This window comes from Aplysia californica, unplaced genomic scaffold (genome assembly GCF_000002075.1).
Source record: "Aplysia californica isolate F4 #8 unplaced genomic scaffold, AplCal3.0 scaffold00118, whole genome shotgun sequence".
In the NCBI taxonomy this organism is placed as follows: Eukaryota; Metazoa; Mollusca; class Gastropoda; order Aplysiida; family Aplysiidae; genus Aplysia; species Aplysia californica.
The window spans coordinates 375,607-396,394 of NW_004797388.1; the positions used below are offsets into that span (position 1 = coordinate 375,607).

General features: G+C 40.9%; 2 protein-coding genes across 4 annotated transcripts in view; one reads left to right on the forward strand and one right to left on the reverse strand.

Annotated features, from left to right (window-relative positions):
• Positions 1–2,175: 2,175 nt before the first annotated feature.
• LOC101862027 (splicing factor 3A subunit 2) lies at positions 2,176–19,601 on the reverse strand. Of its 2 annotated transcripts, none has more exons than XM_005095962.2 (9): positions 19,512–19,601; positions 12,355–12,515; positions 11,743–11,814; positions 11,284–11,330; positions 9,621–9,730; positions 9,375–9,424; positions 5,238–5,378; positions 4,603–4,671; positions 2,176–3,183 (listed from the first exon to the last, which is right to left on the reverse strand). In XM_005095962.2, the coding sequence occupies exons 2-9, from the start codon at positions 12,478–12,480 to the stop codon at positions 2,749–2,751; spliced, it is 1,050 nt and encodes a 349-aa protein (XP_005096019.1). In that variant the 5' UTR covers positions 12,481–12,515; positions 19,512–19,601; the 3' UTR covers positions 2,176–2,748. The 2 variants fall into 2 exon arrangements, with proteins under 2 accessions (XP_005096019.1, XP_035825017.1); XM_035969124.1 differs by lacking the exon at positions 19,512–19,601 and adding an exon at positions 19,109–19,493.
• Positions 19,602–19,780: 179 nt separating this feature from the next.
• The window catches only part of LOC101862262, a 48,061-nt gene continuing 47,053 nt past the window's right edge, over positions 19,781–20,788 (forward strand). For both annotated transcript variants that reach the window (XM_013081152.2, XM_005095963.3), the window contains exon 1: positions 19,781–19,932. The gene's annotated coding sequence lies outside the window, so the exon portion shown is untranslated. The remainder of the gene's footprint in view (positions 19,933–20,788) is intronic.

Below are 20,788 nucleotides of genomic sequence, written 5' to 3' on the forward strand. Positions count from 1 at the left end.
ATTGTAACCAATGTAAACTACCGCTCGCTCAGCGAGCCAATCACAATCCAACATTTTGGGGTCCACCTAGACACCATGTCTACGTAGACCCCAATCGGGGAGTACGTAGACACTTCCATAAACTATTGTCTCAGATACCACGCAATTGGCTCCTACATACGTATGTGGGGATGGGTATCCAGCGGGATTTTACTGGATGTTTTTACATATATCTATCGACACGATTTAGATCATTTAGGGGGCAGGCTTTGACCTTGCCTGTCAATCAGAGCCAACACAGGCTGAGAAAATTGAGTACACGTAGCAGAATATAATTTTGTCCGACTTGGTGGATCTTCTGTGAGCGTGCGGCGAAAGCGCCCAACCACAAGGACGCTGAAACACCCTGTGGTGTAGGCCTAAATCAGCAAAAATGACCGCTACAACTGAATGCTAACTACTACTACTACGTAACTGGGAGTTTAGAACGAATTGCTTCGAGCCAAGCGTCTCGGCGAAGTGATAAAATGGGACTGTGAAGTACATTTGTACATAATTAGGGAATAATGTGAGTTTAGAAGTTACTGCAATCTGCTATTAGTATTAGATCTACTCTCTCAACACCGGCTTGTAATCATGCCCTGCCAGGATTCCCCATGAGATGCTACAACTACAAGTTATGAACAGTTGTGCAGCCAGATAAATCAAACAACCCCCCTCAAAAGACAAACAACCGAATGTCTCTCCAAATTATACAGTGGAACTCGGATTCAACGAAAGGAGATGGATACCCCCGTTTTTCTTCTTAAAAATCAATTTTTAAAAATAATAAACCGGATTCAATGAACACTTAGTTAGCAAGCTAGGATTCAACGAGGTCGCTTCCAGGCAGGGTGAACAGCCCCCGCAGATGTGGCTTCGCTCATTTTTCTCTCACAACGATCTTTATATCTATTCCCGAAAACCATTCATTGCACCTGCATCGTGAAGCATTTGTCACTTAGCCGATTGCATGCGACCAATCAGCGTCCTTCTTTGAACCAACACATGCGTTGTTGGCACGCACCCGTGTCTACTCTCGCGTGTGTCGGGGTTGGATGGTGACTGTGTGTGCGTGTCCAGGGGGGCACCATCGGTCAGTCATGGAACAGCGCAGATACAAACGCGTCAGTCTTCTCCCCCCCCCCGCCAACTTACAATGATAATGTAGGTAGATCTACGTAATGAAATGTGTGCTGGTCTATGGAATCAATAGTTTCCGTATGCTTTTTTGCTAGGCTCTACATGACACAAACACAACTTTTTGACAAACAATCGAGATAACATTTGAACAAATTGGTCTTTTTTTTTGCTCAGCTCATAAGCAGGCATTTCAGGCACCATGTGTTACTTCTTTTTACACATTACTTGCTCATTGACTGTAATTTTCTACACAAAACCTCAAGTTGGCTATTTAATTATGAACACTCGAATTCAACGAGATTTTAGGTCAGGCCTGGCGACCTCCTTAAATCTAAGTTCCACTGCACCTGGTACCCCGGTACTTTCCCTGTTAATTCATACTGTCTGATAACATAAAAATTTTCTGTGCCTATTCTAGTCTGAAGCTATCATTCTTGTATAGAGATGATTTTCATAAGGACTTAAGAGCCTCTTTAACAGTCACACACACAAAAAACAAAAACCCCCACATTACAACTTGACCAATATGGTAATTCACTACAAACAAGTCCCCTCAACGAGTATACGAAAACAACTTTGTACAGCAGGGTGATTTCGTTATGACAGGTTTCTGTCTTGACGAGGTTCGACTGTATATGTATTTTCTACAACATATGTACTGAGTGAAGGAAGGGAGGAGAAGGCAGACCACCTTTAATTTTTTTTTTAAAGAGAGCATTATTTTTAACTCTGCAGAGCAAGAAATCAAACCCACGATCCAACAACTGTAAGAACAGTGTTCTAAATACTAGACCAGAACATCCCAAGTATTTCGATTTAGTTTTAGCTCGAGTTTACAGCACTAACAATACAAATTCTAGTGCTGAAGATCAGGTGCTCCTAGCGAGTAACAAACCTACAAGGAGAGATCAGGGCGATAGATGTTTAATAGGAAAGAAGGAGCACACCACATCAGAGCACCTGTCAAATACCCACTCCCCTAGTACTCAAAGCACAACAAATTCAGGTCAGAAGTCAACTGTGGTATACTTTTTTAATCGACTTTCTTTCATCAACAAAACACGGAGCCAAAAGCAATGTTGACATGAAACAAAATGATGAAATGACATACAGCTGTAACAGTTCTTGGTACTGGTACATACAATTCTACAATTTAGCCATTCAGATACATTCCAACCCAACACTCAACCTTGCAGTTAGGGACAACAAAGCATGAACAACTACTAAAATGCTTTAATTTGAAGTGCCACAAACATTAAAAAAAATTGGGACACATTTCAAAAACTTTCTAACTGCACTGGGAAGTAGCTTTTATGAGTTGATATCCCTTGGACAAGCCGGAACCTTGACATTAAAAATCTACCCAGCTAGAAAAATTTCACCTGTCCCAACTGTCTGGAAGCAGGAAAAAAAGACACTATAATAACTATTCATTGAACCATATTGGAATTAATATCTTTTTCTTTGAGACGACTGGAAATTTCATTTCAACAAGATTTGGAGTTTAGCTGGCATTAATCCATTGCTTGAACTAGCAAAGACAAAAAGTAAAATGCTTTATCAAGTAACGAAGACAGGCGATAGAACTTAAGATGGTGGTGGCGGAGGAGGGGGTGGGGCCACAGGAGGGGGAATGCCTCCCATGGGGGGTGGGGGTGGCACTGGTGGAGGGGGAGGGGCCGACATTCCAGGGGGAGGCGGGGCCGACATTCCTGGGGGCGGGATAGGTGGAGGAGGCCTCAAAGGAGGGGGCGGGGCCATGCCAGGAGGCATCATGGGAGGGGCTGGGACTCCGGGAGGGGGCGGGATGCCAGCAGGGGGGCCAGGGGGAGGGGGGAGACGGACTCCCGGGGGTGGCATCATCCCCCCTGGAGGTGGCATGGGAGGAGGGGGGAGGCGGGGAGGGGGAGGAGGCCCGGCCATCACTGGAGGAGGCGGGGCTGACGCTGGCTGTAGAGGTTTGGGTGGTGACGGAGGGCGGGTGCTCTTCAAGTCCACTTTGAAGGCAAACTGTAGGAAGAACTGAGGACAAATGGAAGAGCAAAACAAAAAAGTCAAAAGAGTAGAAAAGGGAAGAAATGCAGCACATGTCCCCAAAACATGTACACATAGTCTCATGGAAGGATTAACCCTTAGAGCGCCCACTTCTTTCCCCTTATATTTTCCCTCAGTGCTGAATTTATTTTGGAAAAACACCAGATTTGCACATACGCTTTTTTTTGCAACTAACTTTTTTATTTGTCAAAATTTCTAATGAAGGTAAGAATAAAAGTTTTAGAATATTGAAAGTTCTTTGTGAATATGTTAAGCAAAAGTATTTTGTGAAGTGAAGTTATTGCTGTAGTAGTGGTGTTGGAAATGACTGAATAAAAACTGCCGGTTCATTAGATCTCTAGATCTAGACCAGAGTCTAGATGCTTCGTAGGCCTACGTTATATTCCACAAAGTGATAGCTCTAGCATCAAAACCCTCGAAATCATCTTCCAATTCAAGGAAAATACGCAGAACATCTTCATCTGAATCTGATGCTACACTATTTTTATGTTCGTCACGGGTCGAAATCGCGAATTTTCCGACTTCACTATCACTCGACTTCAACGTGAAACAAAAAACTCCTCGCCCCTCAATCGAACCCAGTGATAAGAAAAATGGTGGCCGAAATCAATTCTGCGTAGCCTACCAGCCAGCAGTATAAAAATTAGTACTTAGTTCTTTTCGTACATCACGTTATACTAGACCAATGTCTACCTCGACCGGCAGTCGCGATCAGCACTTTACGGAAGTTCGGGCCGGCGCGACCAGTGGACGCGATCAGCACTCTAAGGGATAACTTGCATGATGATAGCCACATTCTCCCAGGAAGAAAATAAGGACATTAAAAGAGAAAATTACAAAACACAGACAAAGAAGGTGAGCATTAGAGTTTAGAGTGTTGCTGAAAATTAAATAAATAGTGACAAAGCTAAATGTGAAACGACTGAATCAGAGCTCATAAAAGCGATTTTTTAATGAGTTATTGCATTTTCCTAGATCTCTAATGTCAAAGAGTGCCCTGCAGAAAAGCTTTACCAACATTATGCCTTGAATATTTGCAGCATAATCATTACATTCTTTATTTTCTGACACTGAAAAGAATAAAAGAAATGAAAATGACAACGCTTTTGATATTTTATTAGTTTCTGACTTCCGAGAAAATCTGCCCTATTGATCGTTCACCGGGCAATCTCATACATTTGCTTTTATTCACTTGACATTTCAAATCCAATATGAATTTGTATCACCATGTTCATCTATTAGGCACTACCCTCATGTACCTTCATATAACAAAAGCATGTGATTTATTGATTTGTAACTTCCAGGGCACAATTTGATTACAACCATTCAATAATATTAAAAGTTGGCCAAGCTGTAGTCAAGGACCCAGTCAATAATAACACTAACCTGTTTAGTCTCCTTGTTCCAGTGCGTCCAGAGCTTGCGAGGGTCCTTGTCCACCTCTCGGCTAGGAACCTGTGGAAATATGACCAAGAAAATTATGATGCTGTAAGAGCCATTAACAGTTCCGAAAAAGATCTATTGTCACAAAGCTGTACCTGGGAGGGGCGGGGAAAGAAATGCTTTTGATAAAGATTATTTATATTGTGGGTTAGAGGGATCAAATTAAAGAGGATCCTGTACTTAAACGAAAGGTCCCATATGTATTAGTGAAGTCCTTTGAAGTTTTTGAGAGTTTGCCTTAAATTGTCTCCAGGTTGCCAGTGACACCAAGTCCTCTAGAAATTTCACACATAAGAAGTTGCAGAAGCATGAGAAAACAAACTTTCTATGTTTTAGTGGCACTCTTGGTGCAATAGAATGCGAGTGGTGTGACCTACTCTCCACAAATTAAAACTGTTGTTAGCCAACAACAGAAACAATGGCACTGAATATAAACAGACTTCGGTAATCTCTTAAAATAACAACCCCCCAACGTACCATAAAATAACTAATAGGGGTCCTCGAACAGTCTCTCCAAGAAACATTATGATTACAACAAAGATTTCTCAATACATGTTGGAAAAGTAAATCAAGGTTACCTTGAAGGCTATGGTCTCGTAAGGCTCAGCTGCAAACAGCAAGTACTGCCATCTCCTGTCTGGGGGCTCAATGCGCTGCTCGTAGGCCGCCATAAAGCGGTAGCGTGGCTGGATAGTCTCCACTATCTCCGGGTAGTCAATCTAGAACAAGAGAGATAATAATATATTTTATCCATTCTCCACATAGAAAAAAATTGACGCCATGCTTATTTCCAACGTAGGATGGGGTTTAAAAAAAAGGACACAAGGGCAAGGGCAGACAATGCAAAACTTGGCTGGTTGGCGTCAAAGAGGTCCTCCAAAAGAATAACATTTCAACAACAGAAGCCACAAACTTAGCTCTTGACCGAAAATTGCACCTATCCTCGACATCTATTTCAACACTGCTTGATTGAGAAGCCAAGTAGGTAGAGAACCCTCACGGCTCCTTAAACAACCCAAGTTAAAAAACACTCGACCGGGGATTCAAACCAAGGTCATCTGCACAACAGCCCAGCACGACATCAACTGAGATAATATCATTTATATGCAGACCCCTCATCACTCTCAGTGTCTCATATTATTAAAAAACACATATGTCAACAGAAACTGGCTTATACAGTGGAACTTGGATTTAACGAGCTCGGATTCAACGAGATGAGATAGATTCCCCTTTTTTTTTCTTCTTTAAAATCAATAAAAATAACCCGGATTCAACGAGCTCTTAAATCAGCGAGCTCGGATTCAACGAGGTCACTTCAGGGTGAACAGCCCCCGCAGACGTGGCTTCGCTCATTTTTCTCCCAGAACGAACTTTATCTATTCCCAGAAACCATCCATTGCAACTGCATCGTGAACCATTTATTCACTTAGCTGATTGCATGCGACCGATCAGCGGCCTTTTTTTTCATACCAACACATGTGTTGTTGGCTTGCGCACGTGTCTACCCTGGCGTGTGTCGGAGTCAGATGGGCGGCCTGCACACATGTGACTGTGTGTGTGTGTGTCGGGGAGGGAGGGGGCGCACTAGCAATCCGGGCGTTGAACGTCGCAGATACAAACGCGTCACAGTCTTTTTCCCCCCCTCGGCAACTGATCATTATTACAATGATAAATTATTCTTGACGTAGATCTTCGTAATGAATTGTGCACTTGTCTATGAAATCAAAAGTTGCCGTTATGCTAGGATCTACACAGCAACACAACTTTGTGTTAAACAATCGAGATGACACAGGAATGCATTTGAATGAATCGGTCTTTTTTTTTTACACAGCTCATAATATGCGGGCATTTCAGGCACTATTTGTGACTTCTCTTCATACATTACTTGCTCCGTGCCTGTAATTATCTACACAAAACCTGGCCTTATGTTTGCTATAACGAACACTCGGATTCAACAAGATTTTAGGTCAGGCCCGGTGACCTCGTTGAATCCGAGTTCCACTGTACAACACTCACACCAATACACACAACTGCTCTCACTCCCATAAAACAATTTTTAAAGTGAAAGCAACATTTTTTGAGACGGCAATCCTATCATCAGAGAGGGAAAGTTTGATGAATTACTTGAGAGCAAGAGACCCAAAATGGGAGGAAAAAACGGGAACCATACTAAAAACATGATGGCCTAAAATTTTATTTTAAGTCATGAAAAATATAAATTCAGGAGAATTTCAGCACAAATGCATTTACACACAAAAGTACTTAGAGTTGAGTTTGTAATAGTCAACATTCATTGCCTATACATTACATTTTAAAATCCATGTAAAGAATTTCTTTATACTGAGACAATCCATAAATCCAATCATCATTTTTATACTTATTCACCAGTACAACAATTAGGGACACGACAAATCTAATAACAAAACAACCATAATAATACTTAAAAGTAGCTGCGATCACTTTAGCTTCGCTCAGTTTCAGTAAAAACTCTAAGGCACTTGCAACATAATATAGTCATATAAATGCCGAAGATTAGAGGAGTTACAAGACAGTAACAATTACAAAAAAACCAAGAGATAAGGATACCAGATGTTCAATAGGAAAGAAGGAGGGAGCAAACAACACTACAGCAGCCACCAACCACCCACGGAACAGGAAAGGTAGACAGAAACACAGACAGACAAAAATATTAACTCACTTCAGACGGTTCACACAACAGTTGCGTGACCCCCGCCGCGATGGCTCAAACAAGCCCTGCGTGACCAACTTTGGAATTTTTTTTTCGCTCTACAAATCACGCACAGATCGTGAGACCCGCCACGTACTCTTGTTTGGCCAAGCCTGAGCTACTTAGACTTCGTTTCGTATCTCTGGGGTTACTAGTTTTTAAGTTATTGAAGGTGAAAGACAGTGACCCCAACTGGGGTTGAACAGACCGGAACTCGCGCTTTGTTTTTTTCTATACAGCTGATAGTAATCCGACAGTCTAGACCTGCATGTGAGCCTCAACCAGATTGTCTGAAAATTTTGCGCACCCCCCCCCCCAACTTATAGGAGCTTTTAAATTGTGGGTGTTATAAAAGGAAGGACTTCCGAGTTACGAGCGACCACCCGAACAAAGACAATAAAGAAGAGACCTAACCTAACCCAAACCCTAGGCCTAACCCAAAAAAGAACCTGCAACAGCCCTCATGTAACAAGGCCAGCACAAGTTGTTTTTTTTAATTAACAAAAATAAAAAGCACATTCCAAAACAAACAAGCCTATATTGCTATTATAAAAAGAGTTTGATACAATAATACATAGAATAGGAATATGAATCCTCCATATAGATCTAGATCTTGTTATATTATAGATCTAGTGATCTAAATAAATCTAGATCATCTAGATATTAGATCTTGTAGAACAAGTGAATAGGAATAGGCCTTGAACGAGAAATCCGCATCCGATTCCAAACCGATGGGCTCAGCTGAGTCTAGATCTAGAATCTAGATCTAGATAAAGATTAGATCTTTATTCTAAGTAAATAATTCACGCACCTGATGAAATGCGTTTTACCAACATTAATATTACAGCACAACCTATAATAAGGTTTGACACAATAGAATTGGAATATGAATCCTCCATTGAGGTCTATAATGATCTATAAATTTAGATCAAGATCTAGATCAAGTAGAACAAGTGAGTCGGACTCGAAAGAATCCACATGATCTGAACTATCAGTAAACAAACGAAATTCAAAATGGACGCTCGAGTATGAAACTGAAAGTAGATAATTTCGGTCGTCGTACTTTTTCGTATTCGTATCTACTACTCAGGTTCCGACAATTATGTCGGAAACGCCGACGTCGGCGGTCGGCAAGAAAACGAAAGTGCCGACAAAGCCGACGGGGGAAAAAGGGGGCGCTGGCAGTCGGCCAGGCCTCGCACTTCGCACATGATAGACTGATGCAGGCGGGCCTAGCGATAGCATCGGTCGGGTCGCGGGTTGGGTCGCGATTGTCGGATTTCAGACGATTGTCGGCAAACATGCAGGTCTAGACAGTCGCGTCGTAGTAACGGTCGAAGAAGTCGCATGAACAAGAATCACATAATTTCGACGTTTTCTATACTTCTGTACGTTGTACTAGTTCTAGTGTCTCAGAAAATGATGTGTCTGATAGTTAGGATCCTGGATATGTATCCGAACACGGCCCGAGTCGTAGTTCTAGGGCTAGATCTAGCACTAGTACTGGTGTTGTTTTTCGCGCAACGAAATCACGTCGTGCCGTACATCTGTCTCATGTAATTCAGTGTATGGGTCTGAATCAATGCACAGACCAGCTTTTATATTTTCACCAAACACTCGCACATGTATACAAATCAAACCAGAACACTTTGAACTTTTATTTTTGTTGTTGTAGTGAATTTCATTTTACTTGTCACGTCTCTGGAAATTTTTCGGAAAATCAAATTCATGCCAATTTTTAAAAAATCATACAAATTAAAGTATTAGACTTAGACAACTTTAGTTTTTTGTATTAGATTAAGATTGAATGTTACTTTATTGTGTCAAAAAAATAATTACAATAGGGTAATTCTGAGAGTTGTGGTGATTTATTGAAATAGCCCCAAAAACGCCAGTCTTCAACGCTTGTGACTGGTGAAAGGGCCCAGTCGCAAGTGAGTTAAAAGGTAATGAAAAAAAAAGCCACAAGTCCAAAAAACCAACATACCTGGAACAGCAGAGACTGCTGTGTAGACTCTGGGTCTCTCTGCTTGGTCACTGTAAATACAAGACAAAAACAAAGCTGATGAATAGAGGAATACAACTCTTACATATTTTTACCACCCCCCCACACACACACTCCCCTCCCCCACAAGATTATTCAGGAATTTGCTCAGTGCTAAAGATCATAATTCTTATTTCTAAAGAGAGAAACATGAAGGGAGCTCATCTCCAAGAGAAAGTTTGGATGTACCTTTGTAGCCAGGTCTTCCAATCTTCACAAATCTCTTGATGTCGACCTTGGGTCGTTCTGGGGCCGGCTGAGCTGGAGCTTCCTTCGCCTCTTTAGCTGCGCGACGAGCCCTGTGGGAGACAATCAAGCAAACTAAATACATTTTTTTTAAAATGCTTTACAGGAGTGACATCCTCAATACATTTATTCTCTCTTGGAAATACAGTTGAACCTGCCATGACGGCCACCTGTAAAATACGACCACCTGTACAGACTGACACTTTCCATTCCCCCCTTGCGTTTTTTTCTACATAATTTAACTGTGTAAAACGGTTACCTGTCCAATGCGGCCACGGCCACCTTATTTTATCAACCCACAGTCACATTTACCTGCCTCGGGCAACCAGGCATGGTCACTCATTGCCCGATGCTTTGTCAAGAAATTTTGAATTGGCCCCTCACACTGTGGAAAGGCCGTCATAATTCATTCACCTGTCTTTATTGTTAGTCCCTCTATCCCTCTAGTGAATGTTTACCCAAGTTGACCAATGGGTAGGCCTAACAATAAATTTTAAACTGCTGGTGAGGGAAGCGTAATTCGTCATACCTATAAGCCCCGCCCACAACTCAGGCACAAATCGTGTGTGAGGTGACCGGTCACTGTTTTGTACATCTAATCTGTAACAAAGTTTGTTTTACCATGGCACTCGGTTTTCATCGTCTTGCTTACATAATATTTCGTTCATTTTACCCTAGCACAAAATCAGTAGGCTAACAAAAAGAAAGCTAACCAAAAAACAACAACAATGCAACAAAATAAAAACCCTTTTGAATTCGCCTTACAGAAGTCCTAATCCTGAGATCAGCCCCAGTTTGGACCTCAAAAGAGAATGATTTGCTTTCTTTATTTTGATCACTCCTGCCTAAGACAGCCACCTGTGTTATAAAGCTACTTTTCCTCATGACAACGGGTGGCCGTTTTACACAGGTTTGACTGTATTTCAAACAGAATTCCTTAAAAGTTAGAAAATTGGGAGGTAGTATCAGCAAAGAAAATTGAATACTTCCCTCATCCACCTTTGTCTTTTAATTACAAATTCAAACTTGTTAAAGTATGCCATTATACATAAAGATACAGCAAAGACAAGGACAGTACTAGAAGAAATTTCTTATAGGCAAAACCACAAACTAAATGCTGTAGGGAAGATGTGCAAATGCGCTTTCTTGACTCTTTAACACAAAATTACATTACGTTTTGACAGAATTTATTCCAGATCGTGTGAAACATGTAACGGGGGACAAACGCGAAATATTCATAAAATAGTTAAAATTGTTTCGAATAGAGGGAGGAAGTAGTTTATACACTTATCTAACATTTGTAAGTCGAATTAAATCTACTCAGATTCATTTAAAAAGAGATTGTATTAGCAGCAATGCTTCATGCACTCTGTGATATGAACTGTCGCTGGGACCGTCCACTCAGGGACTGGGCAAGTTTAACTGCACGCTGCAATTGTCCACTCAGGGTTTTAGGGTTAACTTTCATGGAAACTATCTGCACTGAGTCATATCATAATAATAAACAAACTAAAGACAGCACAACACATATTTCTGAGTACAAAAATTCAGCTTATTTCTATGACAATTGAGCACACAAGTGTTAAATAGTTTACAGAATACTTACAGGTTACTTTGATGCTTCTTGCCTTGGGTATGGGCCAGGTAGCTTCCCTGTCAAAAGTGTAAACGTCCCAATTATAATTATGCAAATAAACTACACAAAACATTTTCTATTCATGACAGCACTTTTTGCAGTTAAAGGAATCATATAGTAAACAATCCTGAAAGTCCAAAAGTATATCAAATAACAGTTTGAAATGACTAATTAAACAAAAGAAGAAATGGTAAAATTAATAACATAATACATGACCAAAAGAAAATTAAATACTTGACAAAATGCTCACAATTAAAACAGTAGCGTAATAATGATAATGATACATGATTTAATCACCCTTTTTATCAACTTATGGATATGTTCTGCTCATCTTGCAGGAGTCCAATTTCTTTTCATGAGCAAAATACAAACAGAATTGAAGGATAATGGTTTATATTTAAACTATAAAAAAAAAAAAGTAGTCGTTACCTCATTGTTATGAAGAGTCAAACACAACTTGCATTCGTAAGAGCCAAGGTGATTTTTCATAAAATAAGGATCCTGTAAACAAACAAATGTTATAAAATTATAAAATATTAGCCATATATGTCACATTTAACCCCCCCCCCCCCCCAAAGATCTAAATTCAAACACAAGATAAGCATGATCGTTTATTACTATTTTCTATTCTAAAGGAAAACAAAATTATTGCAGATTCTGAAAACAGTATTTTTACCATAAGATAAATTTTAAAAAACCCTGATGACCATTATTACAATGGCTAATGAAAGCCAATAGCTTTAAAAGATACTAAAATAAATCAAACAATAAAATAATGTCTGAACACCTAGCCGAGACTTCTTACTTGTTCATGAAACACTAAAACAGTGACAACTGTTGTAATAGAATTTGCTCAATAACAGGAAAGATTCATTGAAAGCCCCTCATATAAAATATTGCACTAACATAAGCCTAAATTGTTTCAAAATCCATTTAAAAGAAGCACACTGCTAACTATCAAAAAGCACAGATGTGACATAGGCAAAAGCAAAACCACTTCAAAAATCAAAATCCCACTTGTAGCAGAGTAGGATCTAATACCTTATTCAAATCAATGGTCTCTAGAGCTAACTGTCGAAGTCGCTCTCGGCGGTCACGGTTGCTCTCTGATGCAGAGGCCACACCGCCAGTGCCGGTTTTGCCCCCGGCACGATGCTGGAAATCCATGATTCACTTTGTGAGGTCTGGGCACTCACTGAAATCTGTGAGAAATAAAAAAGAAAGATAAGACGGATGTGAAGGCCACGATGAGGGTTCTGGTTCAAACCAAGGCAGAGTCAAAATGTCCTCCATCTATTCAGGAATACAGAAAAAAAATAAAAAAATATATGTCATCTTGCTCCTTTGATGAGGGTATGGTACACACGCTTTCCAGATTCGAGAAGACCTATTTTTTTACTTCTGACTTCTTTACAGTTTAAAAAATGAAATAATAATTATAACAAACACTCCTCGTGAGAGCCTCAAACAACCCGGCCAGCGCTCCAGGGCAGGTCATGAATTCAGATTGGTTCAAGGCTAAGCTTACACTCTTATTTCACAAATTTTTGTCATCCTATTACATGATGTATTTAGGCTAGGCCTACCCGTTCTCACACCCAGGTGAGAATAAAATCTCAGACGTGGGTGAGAATAAAATGGATACTATTCTCACCCAGAGTGAGAATAACAACAGACTTTTTTCACACCCTCACCCTCCCACCCCTCTTCCATTCTCCCTTTTATTTTCAAATTGTTGAGCATTGCCGTGTCCGCACACGGGAAGAGGAATCGAAGTCGTGTTCCGTGTGGTAAGTGAGTGAGGCGTTGTCAACCGCGACTGTTTCGCTGTGTCCACCTCCGCCCTCTTTAAACTCAGTTGCATACTACTGGGTGATTTTGTAGTTTCGTTCGTTTAAGTCCAAAGCTGAATGCCAGAGACCCTGAATTGCCAGGCAGGCCCTAATCATTCAGGAGTGAACTAAGCGTGAGACTTGAAAGCTGTCCTCAGAGAAATTCGCACCCGCAAATGGGCGCGCAACTTTTGCCATTTTCGTGAATTCAGGCCAATTTTCCACTAAATTTAGAAAAAAAAAATTTTTTTGTTAAAATTAACCAAAACTTTCTTCCACGACAAAAAAATAACGCCAAGGAGGGACAATTCATACCTGAAATAGATCTACCACTTCCTTTACACTTGGACGGCGGGGTGCCGCCCATTGCAGATGGGATCGGGTGGGGTCAGGTCGGGTGTTTGTTTTTTGAGGCAACGAGTTGGGTGCGATCGACTTGTGCCACGATAGCCGCTACGGGCCATCAATCTCGCGAGCAAACCTACCCGACCCAACCCCCAAAAGTCCTGTTTGGACAGAATAATCTTCTAGCTAGATATCTAGATCTAGATTACATCAATCGAAAACATGATAGTCTGATTACTTAGCTTACTTGGTTCCGTGTCACCAGGTAGATAGATGTAGTATTTGTGAAAGACTTTAAATCTCAGGTTAGGAGGATAGATCTAGACATGGATTGATTAATCCAGAAAGGGGACATTGAAATATAATCTTACACCTGGAAAAGGTGTGTGTGTGTGTGTGTGTGTGTGTGTAAGGAATATTTTTGGGAGTTTTATTTAAACCTGTGCTTTGACCCTATGCTATTTGTCATCGAGAAAGGTTCACTTGCTCAAGAAATCGGTATATTTGCAAATAAATGAATAATTCGGATCACTTGTGAGTCCGTTGTGTCGTCACGGACAAGGTGTTTCAGAAACCATTATTTTTCACAGTAGAATCACCACAGCTGGTTAAATCTTTTTGCTTTTCGTCGTTTATTCAATGTGCGAAAGGAACATCGGGTTCCTAGATAGAACGATTTTGGTCGACTGTTTAACATTCGCCGTGATCGTCGTCCCTTTGCGACGTACCGGAAGTCCGAATTTTAGCCCACTTTAGTTTTGAACGGATCATCAACAGTGCCCCGATATAATTGTTTTCTTGAGTGATTTCCCCTTACCCATTTCCCCTGAACAGCGGAAGCAACGGCGGAAAGAGAAAAACGAAAGTAGTCATTGCCGTCAGAGTCCGGTGACGCACAAGAATCATGCGTTGAATGTGGCGTACAGGACTGTTTTGTGTGTTTTTAGGCTGCCCTATTGAATATTTTAGTGAAATTGCGGTGTTTACATTGGATTCCTGGAACAAGAGTGTGAAGTGTGAACAAACTTCGAGAGATGGATCATTTCTGTGGTTATAGATTTAGATTTTGTGCTCAGTGATGAGGTTTGGGGTGTCGTCATGCAGCCGAACAAGACTGACTGACGTACTAGAAATAACATTGTCCTTTCAGGGCAAACATTTTTTATGTCATGTGTGCTCTCTTTACCTAAACAAACAAACATGTCCTTGTTTATCTGTCAAACTCAAAAGTACACATTTGTTCTTTGTTGGCATGATATGCCTTTTTCCAATACATTGTGTCACCATTGTTAAATGAAAGTACAAGTAATATTTGTCATCATTGCTAATATCAATAAGTTATCAACATATATTTCATAAATGCAAGATTCATTTAGAAGCAAAATATGCCTTTATTGATCTGTGTATCTCATAGAGAGCAAATTTGTTCTTTGTAGGCATGATTTTACCTTTTCCCAGTATGTTTTGTCATCACTGTTATGTACAAGTAGCCTACTGTTTGTCATAATTAGCAAGTACATAATTGTGATTGTCCACTGTCTTTGATATAACCTGATATCTGTTTCAAAGTAAAAGACTTCTGGATTTCTTCTCTGGATGTAAACAAATGGATCGTGGACTTTAAAGAATGGAACTACAAGATCACCGACCGCATGACTATTCCGGGCCCGTTCATTGGTCACTTGAAATAGGGCAATGGCGGGCGCGCGCATCCGGTTGTTTTTCTCTCTATTCCCCTGTAACATCGCAATGGGGGTATTCCGAGGCGAGGTTATCTCGTCTCGGGGTGTTCGCGTCTCAACGGGGAAAAATAATTTTTAATTGTACGGCATGCTAGATTGAATTAACTTATGTTTTACGGTTGGCATGGTCTAAAGTCATCATAAAAAGCTTTGCAATTATTTAGTCACGCTGCCGACATATATTCTTAAAGATCCCATGTTGTGATACGATGCTATAAATAAAATGGACTCATCCCGACACCCCTTTTTCGCAAAATCGTAATATGTACACCACAATTTTAATTATAACAAAATAACTACGAAATTGGTAGTAAATCTGACTGCAGAAATGATTTCCACACTCAAAAACACATCGGGTAGCAAAGTTTCTCTCGAACACTCTGATTAGTTACCGAGATATCGTTCCAGGGTTCCTGCCATGAACTTCCCATCAAATTCAAGGAGGTTTCAAGGAGAAATTTTTAAAATTCAAGGAGGTTTGGTCAAGAAATTCACGACGAAAGCCTATTTTCGATAGGCCTACACTTGTCAGAAAGGAATCATATATATATATCATAGTTTCGATTTCCAACAAAAACTGTTCCCAGGGTGACTGCCAACACGGCTTCTCAATTTTCCCGGTGGGCTCATCCATTCTCCAGGGGCATGTTACATAACAATGACAGTGCATGCTCCATTTATATTTTATATATAATATATAATTATATACACACACGCGTGCGCGCACACATGTCAGAATTGCACTGGAATACTGTTTGACTTGGGTATTTCAGTCTGTTCTTATACTTTTTTATATTTTCCCCTCATCATATTCGCCTATATATAAACTATATAAAAATGAATCTTGCTTTGAGCCTGAGAAAATGTCTAGAACCAGAATATCGACCGTCAAGAACCAGTTTGGGAGTCAAAGTTTTTATAATAAATGTGAAAGACAAAAACATGAAAGGCTCAAGTAGACCTATTCAGTGTGAGAGGTGTAAGAACTGTGGGAGGGCAAGATGCGGTGACACTGAAAATCTGCGAATCTTGAACAGAAAGCTAAATTAAAAATATAGAATATAGTCGCACGGTGCTCGGGAGGGCTCCTTAGCGTGTGTGTGTTTATACGGAGCGTGCGTTTACATGAACCTTAGCAAGGGGAGGAAGGGACGCAGTCATCTCAATTCGTTATTACTCTAGTGATCTCCCTTGGAGGAGGGGGTCATTTTGGCAGATAATGTGACGGCACCAGACTTTTGTGAAGGATTCTCCGACAGGGGTTAAGAATACAACGGACTTGAATTGGGTGGGGGGGGGGGGGGGAGAAAGACAAACTCAATGTAATGAATCGGCACTATAAACGTCGGGAACAGATAGCCTAAGAGGAAACTGTTGGAGATAGTCTTAAATCTATGATGTCATGTTGGACAAGAATCAGAGTCCGAATAACATTTTTTCATATTCGGACTCGAGTCCGAATAGTCACTTCGTGACCAATTAGCCTCAAGATGTCAGGGTCATGGGTCAAAGGGCACGGTGGCACGGTCGTGATTACTGAAAAACTCGGTAAGAGACGTCAGTTGATTGCTGGCAGTTGAAGAGTGAGGTCGTAGAAAACTGATTAGGAGAGTGAGTTGGGGAGCGACTGGGAAGCGCGCAGGCCCTATATAAAGGGCATAGACGCTGACCCTTTTCAATGGAAAATTCCAGTGTTCCTTATATGGAAAATGACGTAGTCAATTACAGGCCAAAGTTATAAATAGTGACCAATGACTTTGCAAGTTATCTTGACCTCGTAGAGCGTCTCTTGGCCGAGATATCGATCGATAAAGTGACGCGGTCCCACTGAGCGACTACACTCTATGTGTCACTTGTTTTGCCGTGCTGATGTACTAATTGTTGAGTCTATCGCGTTCTGGGCTTTGTGTGTATTTATTTGATCGCAGATCATTTTTGAATGGCTCATTCTATCAGCTTAAAGAAAATATATGCTTTTATATGCTTTTTATCATCAGTTGAGCCGTAATTGGTCATTTTTCAGTAGCAGGTATACATTTCGGGTATCTCAGCTGTTTCCCCCCCCCACCAAACCCCCATGTTTACAACTGATTGGCCGTGGCGGCGGGGCATTTTTAGCGGGTTACTTCCGGTGAAACGCTGAACGCTTCAAGGGTTTAAAAAACCAAAACATGGGGTGTTTCAGAGGGGCATGCCCTGATTTTCTTACAGAATCTGCTACTGCGTGGTCCACTTTTTAGGAGTATTTTCCTATATGTGGGTCATCCATATTTTGCCGACCTTTACAACCCCATAACTTTTTTATTTATGAACCGTTTCTCAAAATTCAAGAAGCATAATTATCAGAATTGAAAATTCTTTCTTAGGTACCAAAAAAAAGGGGGCAAAAGTGAAAATTTAAATTTTCATTGGCATTGCTAAATTGTGATTCCTCCAACTCCAAAACGGAGGAAAAACGATCGTTCATCGAAAAGACATCCGCAATCTTCATTTCGATCTAGGCTAGCCGCGAAACTAGATCAAAGATTTAAGTTTGCCTAGATCTAGACCATAGATCTAGAAGAACCTAGATCTAGATCTAGATTTAGGTCTACCCTGAGCCAAGAGGGCGCTGGAAACTCTCCGAAATCACAAAAGACAAAAGTAGCAATGCCAATCGCCCGCTGCGCCTTGTGCCGGAAATCGGCCTCCGCTCGAGGGGTATTTTTTGGGCCGCTCGGAATCAGAAGTGACTGTCTTCTAAGTTTAGTTACGGGAAAACTCCTGGACGAAAATAAATGAAACTCGGCAACCAACCAGAGGAAAGGTTAAACTAACGACATGCCAGCGTACAATCCCGAACGATTACTAGAACCGGAGATATTGCCGTGTTTGTGAGAATTTCCTCTGCGGTTCGAAAACTAAGCGGAGCTGCGGGTTGATCGCTGACCACACAAGCGCCCCACATGTCTTCTTTATTGCTGTAAAATTTCAGATCTCTGCGTTTAGTAGATTTTCCGTACCAACTTAAAATTACCACCCACCCATTGATAAAACACTAGATCTAGAAACTTAATCGCGCATTCCAAACGCGAGGTGCCGGCATGCAAGAGGCACGTGATCGCTAGGCGGCATGTGATTGGCTGCCTATAACCAAATGGGTCACCGATGACTACATCGCGGGTTTTCCCGATAGCGCTTTACTGAGTTTTAGAAGGGGTGATCGCGTCGCGGTAAAAACGATGTCACGCAATTCAACAAATTTCACGCAAATATCAGTCTTTAAGATCCAAAGTAATGAAGACAACGAAAAAGTGATAGCAGAACTAGATTTGGCATTAAAAATCACATGGAGATGCCAAGTTTCATTCATATGCTCCAATTCATTACTGACTTATGAACAGTTTTTCCTCAAAATACATCAAAACATGTCCCACATTTTGGTGATTTTTTCCTATATGAAGGTCCTCCAACATTTTGCAAACAAAAATCCCAATGGCCAATAACTTTTTTATTTATCAATGGATTTTTAAAATTTAAAAACCACAGTTCTTAGAATTTACTCTAGTTTCATTTAAGCCCATTTTTAAGCAATTCGGATGAAAATTTAATTTTTCATTGTCATTGCTAACAAAAGAGTTCCCTTACCGGGTCTGTATACTTTGTGACTTAATTCCCGGTTACCGGGTCTGTATACACTCCCTTTGGCAAAAGCTCATATATAAACACGACTGTCCGCTCACGTTATTGTTTCGAATTTTGGTGTTTTCTTTATTATAGTTTCCAGGAAGGTAAGCCCCCCTGAACCCCCCTCCCCCTCCCCACTGTTGGTATGATACACGGTGGTCCACCAAAGTTAAATCCCCTGCCCATTCTCAACCACCAACTCTCGCTCACCTCGCCTCGCCAGTTGCTGCTGGCTTGCACTGTGCGTGCGCGAAGTCGTCCGCGGAACTACCTTTTGTCCGCACGCAGAGTACTATGACTATGAGAGCGTAGTTAGGCTAGGTGTGCGTCGTAATCACGGGCCGAGACGGGTGGTCCGGTAAAGTACAATCCAGCCCCCCCCCCCTACTCTTGACTTTAACGAACGAAACTACAAAGTCGCCGTCTAGTCTAGGCCTCCTAGTGGCCATCTCGGCCGGTGCGTGTGTGATAGTGAAGAAGCAGCATCAGGATCATAGAATACTCATCAGTATACTGCAGTATGACCCCAAAAGCAGTGCCCTTAGGAGCCTTATTTATCGTACATCAACAATATTTCCCCCAAATCTACCTGACTGCAACGACTATCACCTACCCGGTCGTTACAACAATTTTAATCAGTTAGGTTTCTCTCTTCGAGGTTCGCTGTCAGACTGTCAACAAGAAGCGGCCATACATGATTGAACTTCCGGTTTGAGATTACTCGTGACAAACGAGAATTAATTGTGAATAAATATTTATAATTTATTTTTTGTATACGCTGTGCTAAATGTTATGATTTATATAAAAATCATGATTTAAAATAATTTAACTAAATTATAAGTTGAGAATTCACATCTCATTCTTCCCCTGACTACCGGTGCAACAAATATGGCGTCATAAACATGACTGAGTTCCTCTCTCTCTACACTAGCAGCATTCCTTTGTTGGGGCTCGGGGTTCTGACAAAGTGCCTGACACGATGACAGTCTTTTTAAGGGCCTGGAACAATTCACTCTCACTTGATTTCGTGCGAGGTAAGTCAAATGTGATGAGAAGAAACCCAATGAATCACCTTCTAGATCTAGATATCTAGATTAGATCATAGATCTAGAATCTAATCAGACTAATTAAACTAGATATTAGATCTAGATCTAGATATATAGATCTAGTTTTCCACGAGCCTGGCCTAGAATCCTAGAATCTCTATAGAGTCTAGATCTAGATCTAGATCTAGACAATCTAGACCTAGAATCTAGATCTAGATCTAGATAGATCTAGACAATATATATCAATTTAGGAAGTGCCTGTTTGCAACGGACGCCGCGTTTCCTTTATTAGCACCAGTCAGTGCTAAATAAAACGCCATTTTTGTTATATTATATATATATGAAACTTGATCTACCTTTCTTTGTTGGAAGTTCTGATGGCTGAAGGGACAGTGCATCTGGGTTTGAAGCCAAACTAGAATCTACTATTTTATGAGCGTGGGTTAGATCCCGGTCCTGGAATTGTTCTTTTTTTTTGTGAGTGTATACAGTTAATACAGACCCGGTAACTGGAAACAAAGTCACAAAGTATACAGACCCGGTAGGGGAACTCTTTTGTGATTTCGGAAAGTTTCAGCGCCCTCTTGGCTCAAGGTAGACCCAGGTTCTTCTAGATCTAGACAAACAGACATAAATCATTGATCTAGTTTCGAGGCTAGCCTAGATCTAGAAATGAAGATTGCAGATGTCTTTCCGATGAACCATCGTTTTTCCTCCGTTTGAAGTTGGAGGAATCACAATTTGAAGAAAAGAACAATTAACAATGTCACAATATCAATCGAGAAGTCACCCTCTCTATTTCTCTCTCTCTCTCTCTCTCTCTCTCTCTCTCTCTCTCTCTCTC